The 24,176-nt window shown below is 25.0% G+C and overlaps 1 protein-coding gene across 1 annotated transcript; it reads right to left on the bottom strand.

Annotated features, from left to right (window-relative positions):
- Nucleotides 1–1,988: 1,988 nt before the first annotated feature.
- LOC113558558 lies at nt 1,989–23,684 on the bottom strand. The gene is given in 19 exon segments (XM_026964049.1): nt 1,989–2,038; nt 4,387–4,419; nt 4,805–4,881; nt 5,020–5,053; nt 6,403–6,552; nt 7,406–8,090; nt 8,452–8,551; nt 9,283–9,336; nt 9,339–9,354; nt 9,657–9,842; nt 9,931–10,132; nt 10,202–10,365; nt 10,503–10,838; nt 10,955–11,296; nt 11,380–12,714; nt 12,910–13,956; nt 14,031–14,130; nt 14,220–14,269; nt 23,605–23,684. Coding segments are annotated over 16 exon segments (4,797 nt in total). The 5' UTR covers nt 14,070–14,130; nt 14,220–14,269; nt 23,605–23,684; the 3' UTR covers nt 1,989–2,038; nt 4,387–4,389.
- Between the last annotated feature and the right edge of the window lie 492 nt (nt 23,685–24,176).

Below are 24,176 nucleotides of genomic sequence, written 5' to 3'. Positions count from 1 at the left end.
CTAGTATATAAACTTTTTCTTATTTGTTCAAAATTATTTAACATTATTGATAAATATATTTATTATAAAATATAATTGATATAGGATTAAATGTATATATTCAATATTGGCTTTGATTGATTGTATTTGTTTTACTCAAAAATCCAATACATTTTATCATAACTTCCCAATATCATAGGGACATAATATTATTTAAGAATTACAGTATTTTTATATGTCTGTGTCTGACACTCCAAATTGTTAATAAACTATTTAAAATAAAATTATCTAACGAATAACATATTAGCAATAACGCAAACAGTTTTATATAATATTCATACCATAAAAACATAAAAAATTAAATACAGCTTATAAAAAAAAAAATCATATTAATATTTATTTCCCATATCATTAAAGCAAAAAATATAATAAATGATTATGTAGTAGGTAAGTACACTGAATTACAACTAACTATAACAAAGTTGAATTAGTGAACATTTGATATAAATAATTATTAATGTCCTTGAGCCTGAATAAATATAGTTGAATTCAATATAGGTACAGATTAAAAATTATATATCTTATAAAATATTACAATATTACTCACACCAATTACACAACTTATAAACAATATTGATTTTACAATAATAAATTACTAATTACTAAGGAACAGATTTAAATGCTCAGTTCATTATGCATTTATAACAGATTTTTTTTTTTAATGCTCTTAAAATTATTTTTAACATTGAAAAAAATTGTTTATAAAATAATAATGAATGGTAAAATAAAATTAATTGAATAAAATTGTTTTAATGTAGCATTATAAATTCTTATTTTTAGGTATTAATTATTTGTATCATTTTCACCTCTTTTAGTCCTCCGATCTTCTTTAACCCAAAAAATCTGATTGATAAAAACATAATAAATAATAAAAATAGTACAACATATTATACGATAAATAATATTTTATTGTATTTTTTTAGAATGAATATTAACTAACTAAATTTTTATCGAAATATATTCATTCTTACATAAAATGACTTAAATACATCAAAAAATGCAATTTGCATTCAAATCTGTTCCCTACTAATTATCAATGCTATTTTTAAATAAGCTAAATAAATCTATTATGAATCCAAAAAATAAGACCAAGACTACTTAATTATATTAACCACATTACCTATCTAGTGCATTCAATGGTGCAAATCCAAATTTTTTTTTATGGAAGCAAGTCAAAAAGTATACTAGCCACCACTACCCAGCCATCCCAATGACATTAATTATCTATAATTCCAAACATTTCGATTTACTTCTATTAACTGCTTAATGAATTAAAAATATATTATTTTGTTTCTATATAATTATAATATATAACCTTTACTAACCGTATTATACTATTATGCACACATATCTACCGCCAAATTATTTTGGAGGAGACAAGTGCTGAAGTGCCTTCCTGCTGCCAAAGATTTGTGCCACTGAGTGTACCTACTTAATATTTGGTCATTTACATATTATAAATATTAATTTGTAAACATATCTTATATTTATTGTAAATTCAACATTGTCAATATACATAGATATTGTAAAGCCCTTTGTTACTGTTCATTCTTGCATTTTGAGTTATAACATTAATTATACACTTAAAAGTATAATTCAATATATTGTAAATGAATGTTGTAAAAATATATTTTATTTTATTCTATTCTTCTTATTAATATTCTATGTTTGATGTATAAATATAAGATGAATAACAATAAAAAAATAAATATATAATATTATACTCGTAAACACATTAAAGTATTATGATAGTTATGAAAATTGTATCATATACGTGATAATTTTCAAAAACTTATTTGAAATTGTTTATAAACAACATTTAACTAAATCAATTGGCTACAAAGAAATAATGTTAAGTTATAAAAAAAAAAAACCAACATACAATAATTATAGGTATTACAGATTAAATATATTATACCACCGCATACATTAGGTACATAATAATATATTTTTTTTAAATGAAGTAGTATCAAAACAATAATATTGTCTGCAAGTCTTACTGAAAAAAAATTAAAATTGATTAGTTTATGAACCACAAGAAATAATTTTATCATATAATAAATAATAACTTAAATTAACTAAATTATTAATTAAAATAATAATTATTATTATTTAATTCAGCATTATTATGTGCAATACACAACAATATTATAATTAATATTTTTTAACATAAAATCTTAAAATTAAAACAAAACCATTAAATTATAAATTATTTATATATAGTTAGGTAAAAAATATAGTTTCTTTCAATATACGCTCTATCACCACTTTCTATATCATAAAACTAAATATATACATATGAATATTGCCAGAGCCGTAGCTAGGGCTTGGCAAAACTAGCTCAGACCAGGGGCGCAAATCCAGAATAAAATATACCATATATTATACCAATTATATTAATAACATAAATTTTGTTTAGAATATGGGCAAAATATTAAATAATTATACTAGAATAGCTATGCTATAGTACTTTATTATGGTGTAATGTGTACAAAAATATTACAATTTACAAGTGTTTACAAAATAATTTATCATTATAATATAACATCACCCCACCTCCGTACGCATGACAATTGTTAACATAATGATTTTTAAAATCAATTATTATTATTAAAATATTAACTCATAGCTGCATGTTTAATTTAAAATTAGGATTCTAAATGTTTCATTTTTATATTTTAAAGATCTTCATCAATTTATTCATATTTATGGGTGGTAGATAACTACTTCTATTTTGGTATTTAGTCTTTTTGTATCAGTCTATGAAAGGAAATACTTGTAAAAAAAGTTTTTGTAAACTGAAAATTATTAAGAACTATCTAAAGTCTACAATGTCACAGGAAAAATTGACAAATATGAGTATTATATCAATTGAATGTGAATTGGCCTCAAAAATTAATTTTGAAAATATTATAGATAAATTTGCTACTAAAAATGCACGAAAAGTGAAATTTCTAAATGTTTAAAAGTACAATTATTTTCTAAATTATTTTCTAAGGTTATAATAAGTTTGACAGAGTTTTTTTTTTATTAAATATAATAATTATTATAATAGCTAATAAAAATAAAATAAAATAACAAATGTATAAATCTTTTATATGTGTAAGTACGTTGGCAAGAGGAGGGGGTAAATAATTTTTACAAGGGCGGAAATATGTTAAATGGCAAGGAGCGCAAATGAACATTGCTACGGCTCTGAATATTGCATGTCGTTTATCAACGTTTTGTGGTCTACTATAGATCAGATATCTATATCATTGTGATTTTTGTAGCGTTTATTATTTTAAATCGCTTAAAACATTTTTGATTTATATCTCTTAGTAATTCACATTTTATCTATACAAGAATGTTTCATTGTTAGTGTTATAAAATTAATGTGGTTATGGTTAACGATAATTTAGAGTTGTTTGTGATATATAAAAGTCAGTTATCTACTCTGTTCAATTAGTTTTTTAAATATTTGTAAATGAATAGTTGATTTTATTTTTGACTAAAAAATCTACAGTTGAATAATACATTTAATAATAAAAATTGACAATTGTATAATTTTTTTTTTTTTGTATTTCCAAATTTGACCTCTCAAAATATCAATTAGATCCGTTTTCCTATGTACCAGAAAATATATTGAAGTTGAACATTATAAAGATCAAAGTTTGGTACTAACAGTCGCAAATCCAGATTACAAAAGGTAGAAATCTGGACTCTAAAAATATCTCAAGTGGATCATGTTATTATAAAGATTTGACAAAGATTTTTTTTGTCTGGATCTCAATTATTTATTATTTTAAACTTACAGACTCCAATAGAAATTACTTGTGGACCCCCTAATATAGAGATAAACAGTCTCCACTCAAAATAATTTTGCATATACAATAATTTATCATTGAATTCAAATTTAACATATATTACAGACTTACTCATTGATGAAGTTGGTTCAATATCTTCTGTACAATAAGGCAATATCAACTTTTACCCTTTTTAAATTAAATTTTGATTTTTTTTAAAGTAATTATTTTTATCATGTAAAATCACTGAATTTAATACAATTTATATTGGAGGCCACATACTAACTAGTAACTATAATTTTATTATTATTATGGTAGACTACACTTCATTGATATACTACCTATTATTGGTGGAATGGCTGGAATTCATATTAGGAGATTGCGAGAGAATGGTATTCGTTTTGTAATTAATATTTGCAAATTAAACTATAATGTTGATGTTAAACAGTATAAAATAAAAATAATAAAAACAGTTTTTTTTTTTATTTATTTGAATTTAAATTAAATCAATATGATTAAACCATCATGTATGGTGTACCTAACTTTTTTATATAATACCTACCTTTTATGTATCTGGACATTTATCTTCGTTATTCTACAAAACATAAATACATTTTAATTAGAAAAAAATCACATATTAATATATTATACAATAAACTAATATCACAAGCATGAAGTATGAAATAATATTATGCTAATGAACTTAAATAGTGTTTGTTAAAAATAATTTAATTTTTATTAGTAGTTAAGGTAAACTTTTTTTAATCATCTAATCTAATCAAATCATATTTAATCATCTTAGTCCTCTTTTAATTTATAAAAGAAACATGAATGTTAAATAATGAAAAATATTGTAAATAAGTATAGATAATTTCTATTATTAAGTATATTTTGAAATATTTTAACAATAATATATGTTAATTAATTTAAAAACCCACCACCTATAAATAATAAATATATAACAAAATTATAAATCTTACCGAATTACTTGTTGACAATAATATTTCATCCAATAATGCATTTAATGCACTAAATGGATCACTATTTGTCAATGAATCTGAAATAAAACAAAACAACCGTAACTGGTAATTACAAGGTTATAATACCAACATAATGTTTGTAATTAATGTGAATTTGATATTATAATATGAATTAAGTAATTAAAAAATAATTTAATGTATATGAGTAAACTTACCATTTGAAAAACCAGGTTTGGTATAAGGGTCGACCTAAAAAATATTTGAATAGCTTAAATCATAAATAAAATTTAAGTTGTGAAGAAAGTGAAGGAGTTAATAATTAGTATTATAATTTACTTTAACACTTTTTTAGGGAAATATTTATGTAGAAACTTTTCAAGTTTGTAAATTTAATATGATAGTGCCTACTTTAATCAGATAACTCTTAAATTGTTTCAACAGTTTAAGACATAAAGAAAATCTAGTGATGATCATGGAAGATTTTTTTCTAGAATTTCAACCAACACGGTTTCAGCTAAGCTCTGATTTAAATTGTCTATTTATCTCCATAATTTATGGTCTCTATAAAATTGAATAGCACAACACAATACATTTCAATACATAGTCAATAAATCTTTTAGCATTTTATGATTATATTTACTTAAGTTTGAATGATGTTTTCTAATATATAAAAATATATAGACTTTACAATGATGTGTGTTTTTTATTTATTTATGCAATATTGAGGAAGATTTCTGGACTTCTGCTAACAAATTAGATTTAGTTGATACTTTTGGTAAGTCAAAATTGAAAATTGTAAATATTATTTTGAAATAATTGATTAAAAAAATGTAAGCATTTGCTCACAAAATACCTTAATTTCCAAAAGGTTGAACTGTCTTATCTCAGAATTGTTTTTCATTTTATTCAATGATTTATCACTGAACTAAAATCCAACACGTAATCTATAATGACTTGATGAATGATAAGGTACACTCAACACTTATGTCCTATTTTAATGCAGAGCAGTTATCTACTCTCCCTCTTTGCTTTTTTATTTCATGGATTATTACAGATATAATAATACTTGAAGTAATAAAAAATCTTTAATTTTTATTTACAGTTGCAGCTTTACTTTAATAAATATTTTCAAATAATAATTTAAATTATATTTATGATGTACTCATAAGTATTATTCTGTAACTACTTACTACTAACAGTTACAATTATAATTATACAGACTATAATTTTATGCAACTAGGTTATTGGGCTATCAAGTTATTTATACTTAGTTAATACTTTTAAAGTAATGCCTATGATTTCATTATTTTGATTAATTATAAACTACAATATTATTTGATAAACTGATCATTCTGATCCGACAATACCAATAATTAAAAATAATTATTGTAGTATTGGCTTAGAAGTATAAGACTCGTAATAACTTAAATGTTAATTAGGTAATTAGAATTCTATATTTATAAGTGTCCTCTACCCACTTCTTATAAAATAATATAGTTTTACTTGATCCAATAAATATCTCTTCAGATAGATTTAAAGAGACTTATAATTTTAATTTCTAAAATCTTAAATTTCAACTACTGTATATGAACAAGTACCTGTGTATCATGGGGAATAGATATATTTGGCTGAATAGATATATCTGGCTGAATAGATATATCTGGCAGTGTTGGGTTTTGATGAAATAATTGAAGACATCTTAACATGTATTTGTCTTCAAATATTTCTAAAACAAAAATGATAAACATCTTATAATTGCAGATATGTAGCTAAATGAGAGACTATCTATAATCATAAATCATTATGTTAATATATATTGTTTATTATATATTATCTATATTATGGGAAAAATTAAGTTTACTAGTAGAATCAACATTATAATAGGGATTTATAAACTTACAGATTTAAATCACTCAAATAGCTTGAATCAGAAACATAATAACATAACATTCTTATTTTTTAATTATATGAGTTTGTTATTTAAAATTACATCAATGCTTTAATTAATAAATGATAATAAATATAATGAAATGTATTTATAATGAAATCTAATCAATGCTTAAGACAAAATATGAGTCAAACAGATAATTTATGATATTTAAAAACCTATCTCATTGTACAGCTTATTCAGCATAATAAATAAATATTACATTTTTTTTTAATTAATAAATATAAAATTTTATTGGATAGCTTATGATATTTAATTTTTTTTCAATTTTATCTAAGAAAAACACTATACTTATTGATACTTTATTGAAAAAATGTACATAATGATATTATTTAACACTTTTTATTTAGCTATATATCTTTTTGAACACTACTAATAAGAATAAATAATAATAATTAATCTACATATATTAAATGAAAAATAAATATTTTTATTAGATTTATTATTATTATTATTTTTAATTCAGATAACATTAACTAATATAAACCAGAAATCAGAAACTATGTAACTTCTATAATAGTACTTAATACATATTTATATTACCTACCTTTTGTACTATTTGTAGTGTCGTGTAACTGAAACATCCCATTATCATTTACATTGTACATTGTACCAAATAAATCAACTTCACTTTCATTTGTATGTTTCATAACTGAAATATTTTTTACATAATCAGAATTTGAAACCATTGTGAATATATTTTCATTTGAATTCATCGTGATAGTATCATCATTACATTTTGTGGGCGTTACTGGATTTATACCATAAAACATATTCACTGCAATATCATCTACTTTCATTAAATGGATTAAATCCTCTGTTTGCATATCTGGTAATAATTTAATATTGGTATAATTATCATCATCATCATCATTAAATGTTGAATTTTCATCAGTTTGTAAAGACATGCTTTCAGATTTTGCTATATAACCCAAACTTGAGGACTCAATAGGTAACATGTAAGTTTTAATACTTGTAACTAGTGAATTAATTGTTGATAAACTTGATAACACAACTGCGGGGCTTGATTCAAATGGTATAGTAGATGTAATAAAACTAAGTACTGGAACCATAGAATTATTTGACACCAATACTAAATTTTCCTGGACTAAATCTGAAGAATTATCGTTTTTTGAAACAATAAGTATTGGCATTATTAATGATGGTTCGCGAGAGGAGTCTGTCTCTCTAATGGTCAACTTTTCTCTCAACAAAGGCATATCATCATCCAATAAAATGTCCTTTGGTATGGTTTGAGTTTGTAATGATGAAAAATCAGCTATTTTGTCTATTGAATTCAATTTTGACAAATCTGTCAAATTAAATACATAATTAAGTCTTATAATTATATTTTTTTATAAATGTATAAAATTAAGTCAAACAATTAATTATGAAAAGAATTACATTTTAAAATTACCAAGTAAGCTAAACTATAAGAATTTAATTATTACCTATACTATTATGTTGTCCGAACTTTAAGGATTTTAATATTTTATTATATGCTATATTTAAAATAATAATAATAAAAAAATAAAAACATTCATTCCTATAATTTTTAATATTGCTGTACTTAGGATTTGGTTTTTTGAATATATTAGATTCTAAGCAGAGCAATTTACCAAGTGTTGGTTGTATTACTGATGATTCAGGCGAAGAGTTGTCTGTCTCTGTATTGATCGACTTTTCTTTTAATAAAGACATAGTACCATTATCCAATAAAATATCTTTTGGTATGATTTGAGTTTGCAATGGTGACGAATCAGTCATTTTGTCTAATAATAAATCAATTGATGGTAAATCTGTCAAATTGAATACATAATTAATAAGTATAGATGTTTTTATAAAATTATATATTTTTAAAATAAATAATCAACTGGATGACATAAATAAAAATTACTAAGTAAGAAAAAAATAAATATTTTTTTTTATATCTGGACACACTAAACAAATGAGAAGTCGAAAAAAAATACTTATAATTTCAAAGGGGATTTCAAGTAGCGAATAGGATTCAGTTTATACTTTATAGATGTTAAATTAATAAATTCTCATTATTCTTCAAAATAACCGGGAAAAAGAAACAAGAACTTAAGAAAAAACTGGAATTTTTATTTTTTACACAAATCCAGTTTTTGACAAAGTGGATTTTGTTTTTTAATACAACTTAAAAACCAACTGCAGATACTTGAAATTTCCACTAAATGTTTAAATAATTATTTTCTAAACATTTTATAATTTTCAAAATGTTTTGACCTTTTTTGAGATATTTATAAACATTTGAAATTTTCGACTTTTTTTTGTTTTTGTTTTTTTTTTTTTTTATAAATGCCGAATTAATTTTTAGTAAATCCAAATATTTATACTGTTATTTTCTAAGCATGGTAATATTTTTATAATATTTGATTTATTTACTATTTAAATTAATTTATAAATTATTAAAATAGTTATCACTTCAAAACTTGTTGAATGTATATATTATATTCCATGTCTATTTAATATCTATAGTTTGTTTAAATATTTTTTTAAAACTCACCTAAAAATTTATTTGAACTGGCAGATAACTTTTTTGTTGTACAAAACTGCATACTTTTTTAATTTCTAGACCCTATAACATTGATTTATTTAAATAATAATAATAAATGAAATCATTATAATAACTTTAAAATAATTATAACGTCATAAATATTACGTAAACATAATCTATTATATTATAAAAAATAAGGTACATTTTATAATGAATTACAAATTAATCTTAGAACATGCCAATAGTTATATTTTAAATATATTATCTGAAAGTTATACTATTTGTACAAGTGGTAATTTATTATAACCAGGAATACATCAGTACATAATAAATATGAGATAAGATTCTTATTATAATATGTAAGTGTTTTATTGTATTCTTACTTTAGAAGTCTCTTTTGTTTCAACAGTCTTATGAGTATCAGCAGCCAATTTATTTTTCATTAGTGATAAATCGCTTTTTTCAGATTCAAATTCAGTTATCTCACTTTTATGTTTAAACATATTTTCCAACATCTTATTTATAGGTATATATTTAATATGTGTGTTATTTATAAATATGTCTATCAACTGAAATTTAAACAAAAAGTTTTTTTATAAATACTAAATATTTCAATGAAATAAAAAATAATTTTTATTAAACCAGTGTAAAGTTTACCTGACTAATATCTGCATGATTTGCTTTAAAAACATTGTCATTAAACAGAGATGGAACAATCCTTAACGAAAGAGGAGCTGAATTAGCCTGACATTTATATCTCCGAACTACTTCTATATCAGGACTAATTCTTTGCCGTAGAACTTCTAGCATAATAATAATATAGGTTTTCAATTCATTTTGCTTAAGTTGTATCTTAAACCTGTAAACAGTGTAAAAATAAAAATCTTTAAAATATTTCTTATTTAATTGACCATTATAAATTCTTTACCGCATCTTTTTAACAGAATCAACCTTTGGATTTGTGCATAATAATAGAGAAAATTCTTGAGTTTCTGTTATAATTACTAAAAACAATTTGAAAAGGTTTAACGATTTTATACGAAAATCAAATTTCCATAAGATATAGTTTTCAATATTCATGTTTTCGGTATCCTAAGCATAAATAAATATTTAATTTGATAAAGTAAATAAAATTAAAAATCATTAAAACAATCAACTTAAAATAAATACATTTGTACTTTACAAGAATAAGTTCTGATAGATATAATTAAACATTTTTTTCGACCAACCATTAATTTTGAAGATTCTTTTTGTGGTTTATTTGACAGCATTGATGTTTTTATGTTGTCATTAGATTCATTGTAAAATTCTGTTTTCAAAAGTTTTTGATTTGAAAAGTTATTTTTCCTCTTAAGTGGATTTAGTACTATAGTACGACAACTTAACATTTGATGTTGTAAATTAACTACTAGACCAGCAATAGGTGACGAATCCATACACATAACTGGATACGATTTTTTAAGCAATATACTTTCTAGTTTTAGTCTTTTTTTATATGACCAATAATTAGTGTCAGTAGGGTGACTATTTTTAGCAATTATACGGTTTACATCACTTTGAATGGACTGTAATTAAATTATGTAATTAAATAATGAATTAAACTATGAAACAATAATTAAACTTAGTATGAAAATATATTTCTAAATTATTATTCAGTAGCGTAATTTTTCAAATAGCTCACCATATTAAAAGGACGCAGTAATAACCTATACACTCGGCCTGGAATCTCATCTACTTGATCATGAATTTCTGCTATAACACATCCAGAATAAAATAATCTGGGCTCAGCACTATCTAATAAATCCAACAAATCTGGTGGTAGATGTTCATTTTCCATGTATTCCAATATTGTATCCTTAAAATAATTGAAAAAATATTCTTTTGGTGATTTCAAGTTCTTGTCCGTGTTAATTTTTATTGAATAACCTTTATCTATAGAATGCAATATAAGCACCAATACATTTGGTTTGAACTCAGTAGGGTCATCAAACAAAACATCCAGCAAACTTGATGGTTGAAAACACTAAAATAAAATATTCAAAACAAATTAAAAACATTTAATGTGTTATAAATTAATATAAATAGTATAAATAACTATTTATTTACATTCTCTGGCCATTCTTTGGAATTGGCAAATTTACATAATAGTTTTCTGTGAAGAAAATGTAATCTTTCGAACAAATTGTATGGTTTTTTTTTTAATTTTTGACTAGAATTGTCCTCTTCAAAACTTAACGGAACATCGCGTACAAATTCTGGTTCTAATTGACACCATTCATTTTGTAATTCATCAATTTCTTTTTGAAAATCTTCATTTGTGTTTAAGTTTACTTCATTAAACGTATCTGGAAATATTTTCATTTCTTGTAACTGCTTATCATCTATTTCTTGTTGTAATTCATCAAACACTTTTTGTTGCACATAACCTTTATATTCTTGGGATAATTCATCTAATTGATTTTTAAGTTCAAAAAATGTCTGTTTCTCTTTAATATGATCTGTTAATATTGTAGGATTAGATAAATCGATTTTTTTTAAATTTTTTTCTTCTCCGTGTGTAAGTTCAGCATTTGGATCGATTTTTAAATGCGATTCATTGCATGTTGTAGTAGGTGATTTTTCTGATGGAATATAATTGTCTTCAGAAGAATTAGATTCTACTTCTATATCTTCAACTATTTCTACTACTTCATTTATATCATTGATCTCTTCTTCACTTACATCTTCTGTATCTACATCAGTATTTTCCTGTGATTCTTCATCAAAGTCTTCAATTCTAACCTCAGGAAACTCTAATATTTCTCCTTCAAAGCCTTCGATATCCACATCAGAATCTTCTTGTACTTCTTTTTCAGAATCTCCGATTTTTAGTCCAAAATCTTCTATTATTTCTGTTTCCAATGCTTCAATTTTTAATTTTGTTATTTCATTCACTGCTTCAAAATGTTCATCATTCGAAATTTTAGAATAATCTTGTAATTCTTCTTCGAAGTCTTCTATTTCCACATCAGTATCTTCTTTTACCTCAGTTCTTGTTTCTTTAGTTTTTATTTCAAGATCACTGTTTATTTTTCCTTCAAAATCATTTTTGTTCTGTAATTTCTCTTCAACTTCTACACTTTTGTAAAATTCTAATTGAAACTGTATATTTGTATTACCCTTTTTTTGTGTTTGATCGATGACATCTATTCCTTCCTTGCATATTTTTGATTTTAATGCATCTTGATTAGTTTGATTTATAAGTGTTTTCACTGCATCATCATAGAAGTCAACTGATACATTTTTTCCTAAAACATTCTGTGCATTTCCTTTTAGTTCTTGTGATGTTTCTTGATTATATTGTATAACTAAATCATAATATTTATAATTCTCTTTTTCATCGATTTTTTTAAACTGATTTCGTATTCTTTCTGCTTCATTAACCCCTTCCTGTGTTTCTTTTAAAACGTTTTTCTGCAATTCTTTTTCTTTAATCTTTTCGTTATTTTCGATTTCATCATTCGCTGGCAATTCTACGACTCTTTTTAATTCATCTTTTGATTTTAATTTTTTTTTTCCTCCGACCACTGGTACATCTTCATTAACCATATGTTTTACTTTACTGTTAACTTGTTGTTGTCCTTCCTGAATTTCTTCATTACATTTTTGTTGCAATAAATTATCTAATTTTTTTAAAAATTCTGTATTCAATTTTTGCTGTATACTTGTTTGTGTTAGATCATCGCTTAATTGGTCTAATTTATTATAAAAGGGTGTTAAATCCTGATTAAATGAACAATAGAGATTTTTTAAAAATTTTATTTGAACGGGAAAATAGTCCTTTTTAGAAACTTCTTCTAAAATTTCTTTTTTTAATTCATCTACATTTTCTGGATCTAGTTCTGTAATTTCTTTATTAAGTTTTTCAAGTTCTTGACGTAGTTCTTTTTCTATTTTTTGTTGTTTTAAAGGTATTTCACATATAAGTCGTTCAATCCGTTTTTGAATTGACCTATGAAATGAATCTATTAAATTTTCATGTATATTTTGCTGTTCTTGTAATTCAAGTTCTAGTAAAATGTCACTATTATCTTTTTTTTGTGATTCGATTTCAATCCCTTTTTGTATTTGATTTTGTGTTTTACCACATTCGATATTTTTTCCATCCAAGTCTATGCATACATTATCTTTATTTATATTTTGTTTTATTTCTTTCTCTGTGTTATGCTGAAATTTTGAATCATCACTTATTTCTCGGTTAATTAATTCTTGTTTATTTTCTCTTTGCTTATTTTTTTTTGATTTTTTTTCATCTTCCTCTTCAAAATGCTTTTCTTTGTCAAGATACGAACTTTCGAGTTCTTTTGGAATTTCGATTTTTAAATCTATTTCTATTTCAGACTTTTGTGGTGCTTTATTTAAATCTATATTTTGTACATCAGTGCATAATTGTTGTTGATAGTTTGAATCGACTTGCACTTCTAGGTATAATTCTATTTCATTGTCCGAACTACATTTTTTTTTTTTTTTTTTTTTGACAAATTTTTTACGTTTATTTTTATTTGCTTCTTCCTTTTCTTTTTGTTGGATATCTTTTTTTATTACTTCATCTTTTTCATCTTTTTCATCGTTTAAATTTGTTTTTTCTTCTTCAACATCAATTTTTGTCGTTTTCAAATAACAGTGAGCAAGATTGAACAATGTCTATAAATTAAAATAAAATTATTAATAATATACATGATATTTGTAGCTAAATTGCAAATACAAATACAACTTACTCTTGCAGCTCTAATTTGCCTTTCTGCTAAGTCATCCATGGTAATTATTTGTATTAAATTGTTAGAGAATTTTGAAATTTGTTCATCATTATCTGGCTAACTAATAAATAATCAAAAAGTTAAAAAAAAAATGTTAGTGCTAAATTATATTTTATAATTTATTCATAAAAAAATTAAGTAATTTCTTACTTTTTTGGCTCAAGGATACAATTACAGAAACACGATTTCGTCAATTTCACCTGAAATCATAATTTAAAGGTTACAATTTAATATGTTTAATATTATTATTTATTGAATAAATATCTATAATCTTGCATTTTAAAGCGTTATTTATACTAATCACGATTCATGACAGTAACAATTAAGTGTAATAAGACCTGGATGATTTGATACGTGTGACAGTAACGCACAGTGCATACACTATACATTATGAACTTTCACTGGTAGTCTTCCAGTTTTTATTACGATTTATAATATTAAAATTGTTAATCTTTTCTCTTTTTTTTTTTTGCTACAAGACATATACTATCAAATACATATACAGTGGATTCCGCCTAATGTGGGCACCGATTAATATGGGTATCCGCTAAATATGAGCAAAATGGTCTGGTCCCAATACAAATGTTTATTAACAAGGCTAAAAAAAAACACGTAATATAAGCACTCGATTCGATTTATGTGAACAATTTTTATTTTATCGCGGTGTTAGAATATACCTATACGTATAACGTATGTATTTAAAAACAACTAATTTAATCAGGGTTCGTCGTATCTATATACATGTGTTTATCGAAAGTAATAAAAAGCATTACCATTTAAACCTTAAAAGCCTTTTCTGTATATTGTACAAAAATAGCACAAATTAGTTTTTCGTAATTTCTATTGTTGAAAATAATGTTACAACATTACTGCATTACATCGGCGTAACTAGGGGTCCTAGTGGGGGGCTTAGACCCCTATAGCTTATAAGGTTTTACTAGCCTCAATTAGCATTCAAGTTATTTTTAACTTTGGTTTTCAAGGACTTTAGCCCCCGTAACTATTAAATCCTAGTTACGCCCATGACTGCCTATACGACCAAATTCGGCACAAAAAGACGAACCATGTTGATGTAAGGTAAAATTGTGAAATTCAGATGAAAAATAAACGACTGAAAATACCATTGTTGTGCAAAGTGAAAATAAACTACTCGCTTTATGTTATTACAACAATGACAATTTGATACTCATGATACTACCGATCTTAGGTATATATTAAAAATAAGTATAGACTTATTAAAATATATCATAAATTAATTTTGTAACTAAACTAACCCTTAATCAACTCATAGAGGTAGTTTCACTTGAATATTTTTCCCATTATCTTGGTGTTTTTTTACAATAAGCACATTTTTTCGGAAAAAAATAAAAATTCATGCAGAAAGGGATTTTGTTGACTTTTTTTGTTATTATAATATTTTTTTTTACTAATTTCAATTTTTAATGTGGTCCCAACGTGCCCACATTTAACGAACCATGTATTTAAAATGCACTATATATATAGTATACATCGTAAAAAAAATCGTATGGAATAATATAAGTCTGGAAAAAAGTCCTGTATTTAATAATTATTATTGTTTGTAAGTAACTTCATTAAGTTAGTATTAAATTTATTTAGTATTAGGAATCTAACCATATAAGTGTTGAATAAGATTATTGCATTAAATATTTATACTTATCTTTCTTTAATTTTAAAAGTGAATTTTAAATTAAAAATATTTCTGATGGTCAGGCTTCAATCATTATGCGAACGTATTAATAATTCAAAATTAATTGTTGAAGAGTTTTTAACTAAAAAATACATAAATTCATAAAATACATATAATAAAATATAAACGTATAATTGTTTGTTGTTAATTAAACTTTGTTATACAATTCGTTTTGACGATTAAGATATAGTGTTAAAAGTTTATTGGTAAATTATAGTTATACTTATACAAAAAGAAAGAAACAAAAAAAAACTGCAGAAGAAAAAAATAACAATAATAAATTAATAAAATAAAATTATATGGCCTGTATGATTAAATTAAGATAGCGTGGGAAGTTTAATATTAACTTGTTTAGATGAAAAAATATTTTAGATCTTGAAGGGGATGTTAAATTGAAAAATGATGATAGGTGTAGATTTAAAAAGAGACAATAAGTAGGCGTACTGAAGTGAAATTTGAAGGTAGTTGAAATGTATAATTTAATTTACCTAAATTTTTTTTAATGCATATAAGTACATTCAAAAAATAATAATATTGAATATAACTATTTATTGGACTTTTTTCACCGAACTTATAAGTATAATACTCAAGTCTAAAATTTTCATGATAATAGTTACTATCACTAATTCAGTAAATACCACAAATTCTGTATAATCGTGTAATGTTAATGTTATCTAGATGAGTGTAGACAAATTACACCAAGAATTTTGCAAATTATATTATATTAATAACATATTATACTAATATACTATCATATTTCGTCATCATCGTACATCAACACCAGTGTAGCACATTAGCACAAATACAAATTTCACTCGTAAACAGAAGGGTGTTTAAAGGAAGGATGGAGAAATTTGCCCCCAGCGGCAAAATTTTAATATATATTTCATAGGAGGCATTCATGTACAGATTTATCATGGATTTTTTTTTTGTAATATAAAAATTTCTCAATCAGTAATTAAACATTTCATAAATATTGAAGTATATGAAACATATTATACTATATATAATACATTATAAATATTATATTATACTTATATATATATATATATATAATATTATTATTCAGAGATAATAAGTTAAATTCAAATGAATTCAATACCTACACAGTCAAAACTCGATGGATGAGGATTGAGATTGACGTACTTACAGTTATTGTAGCAATATTATTATACTATTAACTTAAAATAATTTTAATAATTTTTGATTAGTAATTGGCGTGCCCAAATTTTTGTGAATTCGTGAAAATACTAGAACAAGTGATATAACTACGACGCAAGCACGCATTTTCATTTTTCCAGTTGTGATGAATTATTAATTTATTTTTAAAAAATATTGACAAATAACAGAATTATCGCTATATTGTTATAGTCAGTGGACACTGCCACACTGGACAGTAAACAGTTTGTTATCATACTACAAATTACATTATTCTTTTTCTGTAGGTATTGAATAGAGTAAAAAATTATCAAAACTATCCATTTTATGTATTGAAAATAATATTTTGGAAGAAATAAATTGAAATAACATAATTTATAAATTCATTATAAAAAAAAGTTATTAAAAAAAAATAGTTTGAATTCCTGAAAGGCTTAAAAGTATGTATACATAGTACTATTATTTATTTCTACGGTTTATATTTTATATTATTTTTTAGAATAAAATTTAATAGTTTGTTGTTGTTAGTTATGTTAAATTTAATACTTAATATATTAGACATTTTTTGAAATTATCAATTGTTTGTTACACTTTACGCATAAAAATCAATTTACATGTTGATCTTGATAGCATTATAGCCTTTACAGCATATTTTTTGTAGCTCAAGTAGTTTTTATTAGTTTCTATAGCAAATAAACATAATATAAATTATATTTTATATGATTGATTTAATTATATTGTGTGTAATCGATTATATTATTATATAAATGCTAAATACCTGTGCCCAACACCTATATTTTGTCCAAAAAATGATGATGCGACAAAGTATCTTTACTGTATTCATAATATATATTATATTATTATATTATACCAGGTGTTTTTTAATGAGGGGGGTTTATTAGGCGGCAAAATATGTGTGCCCCAGTGGCATTAAACATTAACACGGCACTGCCCGTAAGATGGATATTAATTAAACAGACGCTTTAAGATAATAGCTTAATTCGTGATTGGTATAGAAGCAGAATGTTGAGTAAAAGTCTAAAACCAATAACAATATGTCAATATGTCTTATACACGAATGCAGGAAAATTAAACCATGAATAAGACGGTGTAGTACTGTAGTGTCGACAACGATATTGTGTTGATAACATGTTGCACTTCATGTAATCGCAGGTACACCATCAGTGTAACGCAATGGCCAAGTACACTCACAAGCATCTGTGTACTGTGTTATATATAGAAAAAATTAATTAATTGATGGAAAACTACATTATATTATTCTAATCATCACATGCAGTAGCAGTACACAAGAGAAGTTTATTCAGGAAGTATATAAACTTTCATCAGACTAGTCAAAATTCACGGTGTAAATATACTACTATTATAACGTATAGTATATACCTACATCATATTATAATTTATAATAATCCAAAATTTGCTTTATTACTAGTGATGCTTATCAATTATAATTAAACATATTTTCACGGAGGTAACAAAAGCAAACGGTTTATCGACTGTTTAGATTGTTTAGAAGTATAACATGACATTTGTTAATCGCTAAAATTACGATTTAAGGTAGAATCTTTAATCGTGGCCAGGTATATATATCTTTAACTGTGATCCTCGTCAAAACGATTCGAAAGATTTGTAATAAAAATGTTGTATCAGAGGTAGTAGAAATACTTAGCTGATGACAAATTTGGTTAGCAAAAATTTTAGTAAGCATTTAATAGTTGCATAAAATTATTGTCAAAATGATTTTTACTAAATTTTTTGCCAAGGTACCTTTGCAAAAACATTCTTATTATTAAAAGTATTCAATGTTCACCATAAGTAAAATAGCAAGGTTTATAAATAATATTATTATTTATATGCTATAACTTTATGGATATATACTACCTGTATTATAGTAGATACTGTTGGATGATAAACGTTAGGATGTATCGATACCTAACACACACAGAAACATACAATAAAGTATAAACTATATTGGTAATTGTTGATAAGAATTAAAGCTACCATGGGCATAAGTAAGGGAGGTTGGGTGTTCAAACACCTCCCGAAATTAAAGATATATAATTCATATTCAATTTTAATGTTTTATAATATTAATATAGATCTAGACCAAAGCCCCTTCCAAAATATTTCCTATCTACGCTCATGGAAGCTACTATAGTAGAAGTCAATTACCTTTTAAAGGCATGCAACCAGCATGTAAATAAATAAATTATACGTCTCTACTCAATGATAAATTTCAAAAATTTTCATTAATATTCATGATAAAATATGTGTTGACACCTTACGGACTTCCAAAATGGCCTCAAATTTGTAGTTTCATTTGAATAAGTACTAAGTAATATAGAAGCTAGAACAAGGATGGTTAACAGGTCGATCTCGATTTTTTTCAGTAAACAATAATAATAAGTTAAAAGTAATAATTTGTAATCGAATATATTAAAATACGAGTTACGTATGAAATTAAATGTTATTATTGCTTATAAATATTTTAAATAAAAGAAATAAAAAAGTGTAATACGCATAAAATATTTTTTGTTATTAAAGACTTTTTTTTTTGGTTGATCGCAATAATCTAGAATAACTCAGAGGTTGATCTCATATTTATTATAGTTAGCTATAACAAGTATAAAACATTTTCCAATTTAGCTTATCGTAAATATCTGTAGGTAGATAGGTAGGTACACATTACTTCACCATCGTGAAGACTAGAGATATCTCTAGCAAGAACATGGAATTTGTACTCGATCAGCAAATAAGGTTTTTGTTTACCTGTGATCTGAAGTCTGTGTCTCCGAGAAACATAGAAATAAACCAGCACGGCACTTCAAAATAGATTTTATAATAAGTTTCTATATCTACTAGACACCAGTTAGTAGTCCTGAAATCTTTTTTAATTTTGATTATTACTCTAACATGTAGTAGTTTCACAAGACTCCACTGATTCCACTTACACGCCTAGGACTGTCAATAAAAACAACTATAAATGTCATACATTGTTATTGCCCTTATGAAATAGATCACCCACAACTATAAACTATATCTTGTTAACGTGAATTATTAGACATAACTACCAGCGTCGTATTTATAGTATTTATAATTTGATTATCCTCTTTACTACTTGCCTAGAACTATGAAAACTAATATTTCAACCACGAAAAAATAATAAGTAAAATTTTTACTCTTTTATACTATTTGATTTATTTCAAAGTCCATAATAAATAAATTATACTTTTCATAATAAATACCACTCGAAATACAAATCAAGGCGGGGGACTGTCCTTAACAACATTTCCCCTAAAAATACAACCGGGTCAACATATAATAATAACAGTAGGTAATAAAATCAATAGCTTAAGTGACCAGGTAATTTAAATCAAAAAGTCTTTTTGTACGGCGAAAAAAAAACGTCGTAAATGATATAAATTTGATGGACTGATAACACATAACAGATAGCCTCCTTCCACAAAGTAACCGTAAATACAATTGAATCACTTTACTTTCACTTGACTGGTTAATAACATTAATATTATTGTATTATTAACTCTACTCTGTCGATAGATTTCAACGTCAGGTCGTCAATATACAATTTGTAAGCGTCGAGATAACGAGGGGCTAGGTAAATAAGGTCCGCGATAATCTGTGTACATTTTGAAAGTGGTAAGTTAAGTCCTGGGTATAAAAAGATAGTGGATAAGTTGGGTCCCGGCTATAAACCACTGACACAACTAGGTCTAGGCTAAGTCTATTAAAAACTTAAAACATTAATATTTCATACTTATACTACAGTTTATTCATAGAAAAAAGCAATTTTTTGATTTAACATTTCTAAGACCTAAAGAAGTTGGCGAATGTTTTGTAGAAGATTTAATAACCATGCAACCAAATGGTAAGCAAATTAACATAATTTGCGATTATATTATACTAGAAACTTAAAATTCATCTGATGCTACATATCAAAATATTTAACTTTGTTTCAAGAATTATGTTAGTACTGATTTTCAGTCATTACAATTAGTATCACATTTAACATTAGATTTGCTAAATCGAAATGTTCATTTTAAACCGAGTCTAATTATATTTTGCTTGGCCTGTAGATAAATCAAGAACTGTGCTCTTTTTTTAAGTCGTTTAATATCTGTTTTTTGTACAAACGCATTGTCAATGAAATTAATATTACATATCCTGTAATATGTTAAGATAAATTTTTTTTTTATTTCCACTTTTCTTTAAATATTTACGTTATTAATTAGAAATCTATATAAAAATGATTAAGTAAAATGGTTTTTATAGACGACCATGTTGAAAACTATTACTAATATATACTTTCAAAAACCACTTTATCATGACCACATCACATTTAAATACACACCAAGTTTATGGCATTTTAAATTAAAATTTTTTTTATTCTATTAAAAATTAAACAAAATAAAAATAAATAACTCTTGGTTTTTTTTTAAACAAAAGTCAAGACATAATTTTAAAATATCATTACATTTAAAATACAAATGTTAATTTTTTTTTTATTGTTTTTATAAACATTTAAGATCAAGAGAGATGGATATAATTTATTTTTAAATCAGATTTGTTTTTTTTTTGTACATGTCACTATCAAATACTATTATATTGTATATTTATTTATTTATTTATTTAAACGGGCGAACCCAATTACAATTAATATAGATATACGCTTAAGATTTGCATAATATTTGTTATTACATTAAAGATTAATTTTAAATTATAATAGATAAATTTACAGGTTTAAGTATTAATGCGATGTTATGACGATAATGATTAAAATAATTCACAAAAACATTAAAAATACAAAAATAAGAAATATATAACAATGAAAAATTAACTTAATGTGATATAGATATAATAGTATTAAATAATAATAAATAATATAATAGTAACAATATAATACATAATATTTATACAGCTAAAAGATTATTTAGGTAATAATTAAAATCATTTAGTGAAACACAGGAAAACAGATCAACATTTAAATCATTTAAAAGTTGCATTAATCTATTTATGGGGGCATTTTGACCATATTTTGAACGTTGGAGTGCCACATAAAAAGTATACAATTGCCTAGTTCTACGATTTGGGATATTAAAGTTCAATAAAGAAAGCAACTCCGGACAGTTAATATCCCCATTTGTTAATTTAAAAATAAAACATAGATCGAGCTTTTTCCTTCTATTTTCAAGAGTTTCTAATTTTAAATAAGACAATAGTAGTTGATACGATGAGTGAGGAGCACGTTTGATATCGCATCTAAATTGTATGATCTGTCGAAAACGGTTTTGGATTGAATCAATACCTTTTATAGCACCGATTGACTGCGGAGATCACACTGTGGATCCATAATCGAGTAATGATCTAACAAAAGAACAGTAAAGTGATTTTAATACTAAAGGATTGATGAAGTCTTTACAGCTGCGATTTATGAAGCCTAACATTGAAGAGGCTTTATTTTGGATGCGAATAAAGTGATCATTGAATGAAAGAGATGAGTTAAATAAATTCCTTGTATAGAGAAGCACGATCTAATTTGACGTTGTTTAAATAATAATTATTAGAGATTGGATTTCGAATTTTAGAAAAGGTCATAATTTTACATTTATTTATGTTTAAGAATAAATTATTCTGTGTACACCAATTGCTAAGTAGATTGTTTATTATTAATTACCTAATATATATATATTATTATCTTATTTTTTTTATTCAAGCATATTTATATTTCATTTTAATTAGTGATATTCGTGTATAATTTATTTTGCATGGTATGTTTTTGTATAATATATTATAGTGAGTGCCGCTTACTGTGATCGCATGGGTTCAGATCATTTTGATTCTATTAACCGGTTGATTCTATAAAACATTACTTTTTTAATTGATGAGTTTATATCCCTGTTTATATTTATATGTATGTTTAAAATTAGATTAAAATAAAATAAATTTAAAATCAAGTAAAGAAACTATCTATTTTTGATTGTACTTGAGAATCTCCTAATTTCATTTTCATATTAGCCTGAAATTAAAATCCATATTCAGTTAATATAATATATACATAATTTTTAATTGTTTAAAAATAAATAAATAATCAATAATAATGTATGTACATATACATTGTATCTATAACTTTTGGAATTGAAAAGTATCGTTTTCGACATATTTTTGAATAGCTCCTTTTAATTTTTTCAAAACAATTCTTGTTTCTTTTTAATGAAAGTTTGAAATACCATTAAAAACATTAGAATGTTCTTAAAAATGATTCAATTATCCGGTACTTGTTGAGTCTAATAAAAGGTTAATTTAACATTATTAACATAAGATATGGTTTGGGATTTTCAATTTTGATTCTATAAATCAGTGATCACATTAAGCGGAACTCACTGTAATATGTATGATTTGACTTAAAATACTCGCTATTGCATTAATCGTGTATTATGATAAATTGATAACACTATACGGAACCCACAAACAAATGGTTTTTTTTTTGCGTCGGCTGTTATCACTAATTTGCAATCTAGTTTTTTTATCTATACCTATCCGTGAAAACGAATGAGTGCAACTCTTCCCCTTCCAATAACCAAGTCCCACCACCCACCCACAAAAAAAATAGTAATTACTCGCAAAACGGCGTACCTGTTGCCAAAACGGATCCGTCGGGAATGTTGTCCCCGGTACGTTTAATAGCAAATAACACTACTTAATTTCGTGCATGCAAAGTCGGACGCTTCACGCATTTGTTTATAACAAAAAAATAAAATAAAGTATCGATGTCGGTGTGATGGTGATGTCGGTGACGGTATCGCCTATCGATTACGGCGGAGCGGGTGTTCAGAATCCGGACGCAATTATTTGTATTTCGTTTTTGTTCGCGACATCACTGTGTACAATATAATATTATAAAATTTTAATAATATATCGTAATATAATAAAATAATGTTTATTGTTTGTGTTATCACTGGGTGTGACTAGTGACTACTCACTACTAAAATACACATACTATTGTTGTTCTACTACTGTAATACTGTTTGACTGCCCGCCGCCGCCACCTCGCGGACCGCGGACCACGTCATTTGTTGCCGCTTGGTCGGGGCTGTTGGGGCGGTGAGGTGGTACTCGACGCCGCGCGGTTTGTGCGCACTAGCGTTCACGGCCGTCGATCACGTTCACGCAACGCGGCGTTGCCACGTCGCAACGCCGGCCGCCCA

Source organism: Rhopalosiphum maidis, chromosome 3, assembly GCF_003676215.2.
Source record: "Rhopalosiphum maidis isolate BTI-1 chromosome 3, ASM367621v3, whole genome shotgun sequence".
Taxonomy (NCBI): domain Eukaryota; kingdom Metazoa; phylum Arthropoda; class Insecta; order Hemiptera; family Aphididae; genus Rhopalosiphum; species Rhopalosiphum maidis.
The sequence above is the reverse complement of the archived record's forward strand: the minus strand, read 5'-3'. Positions and strand labels throughout refer to the sequence as shown.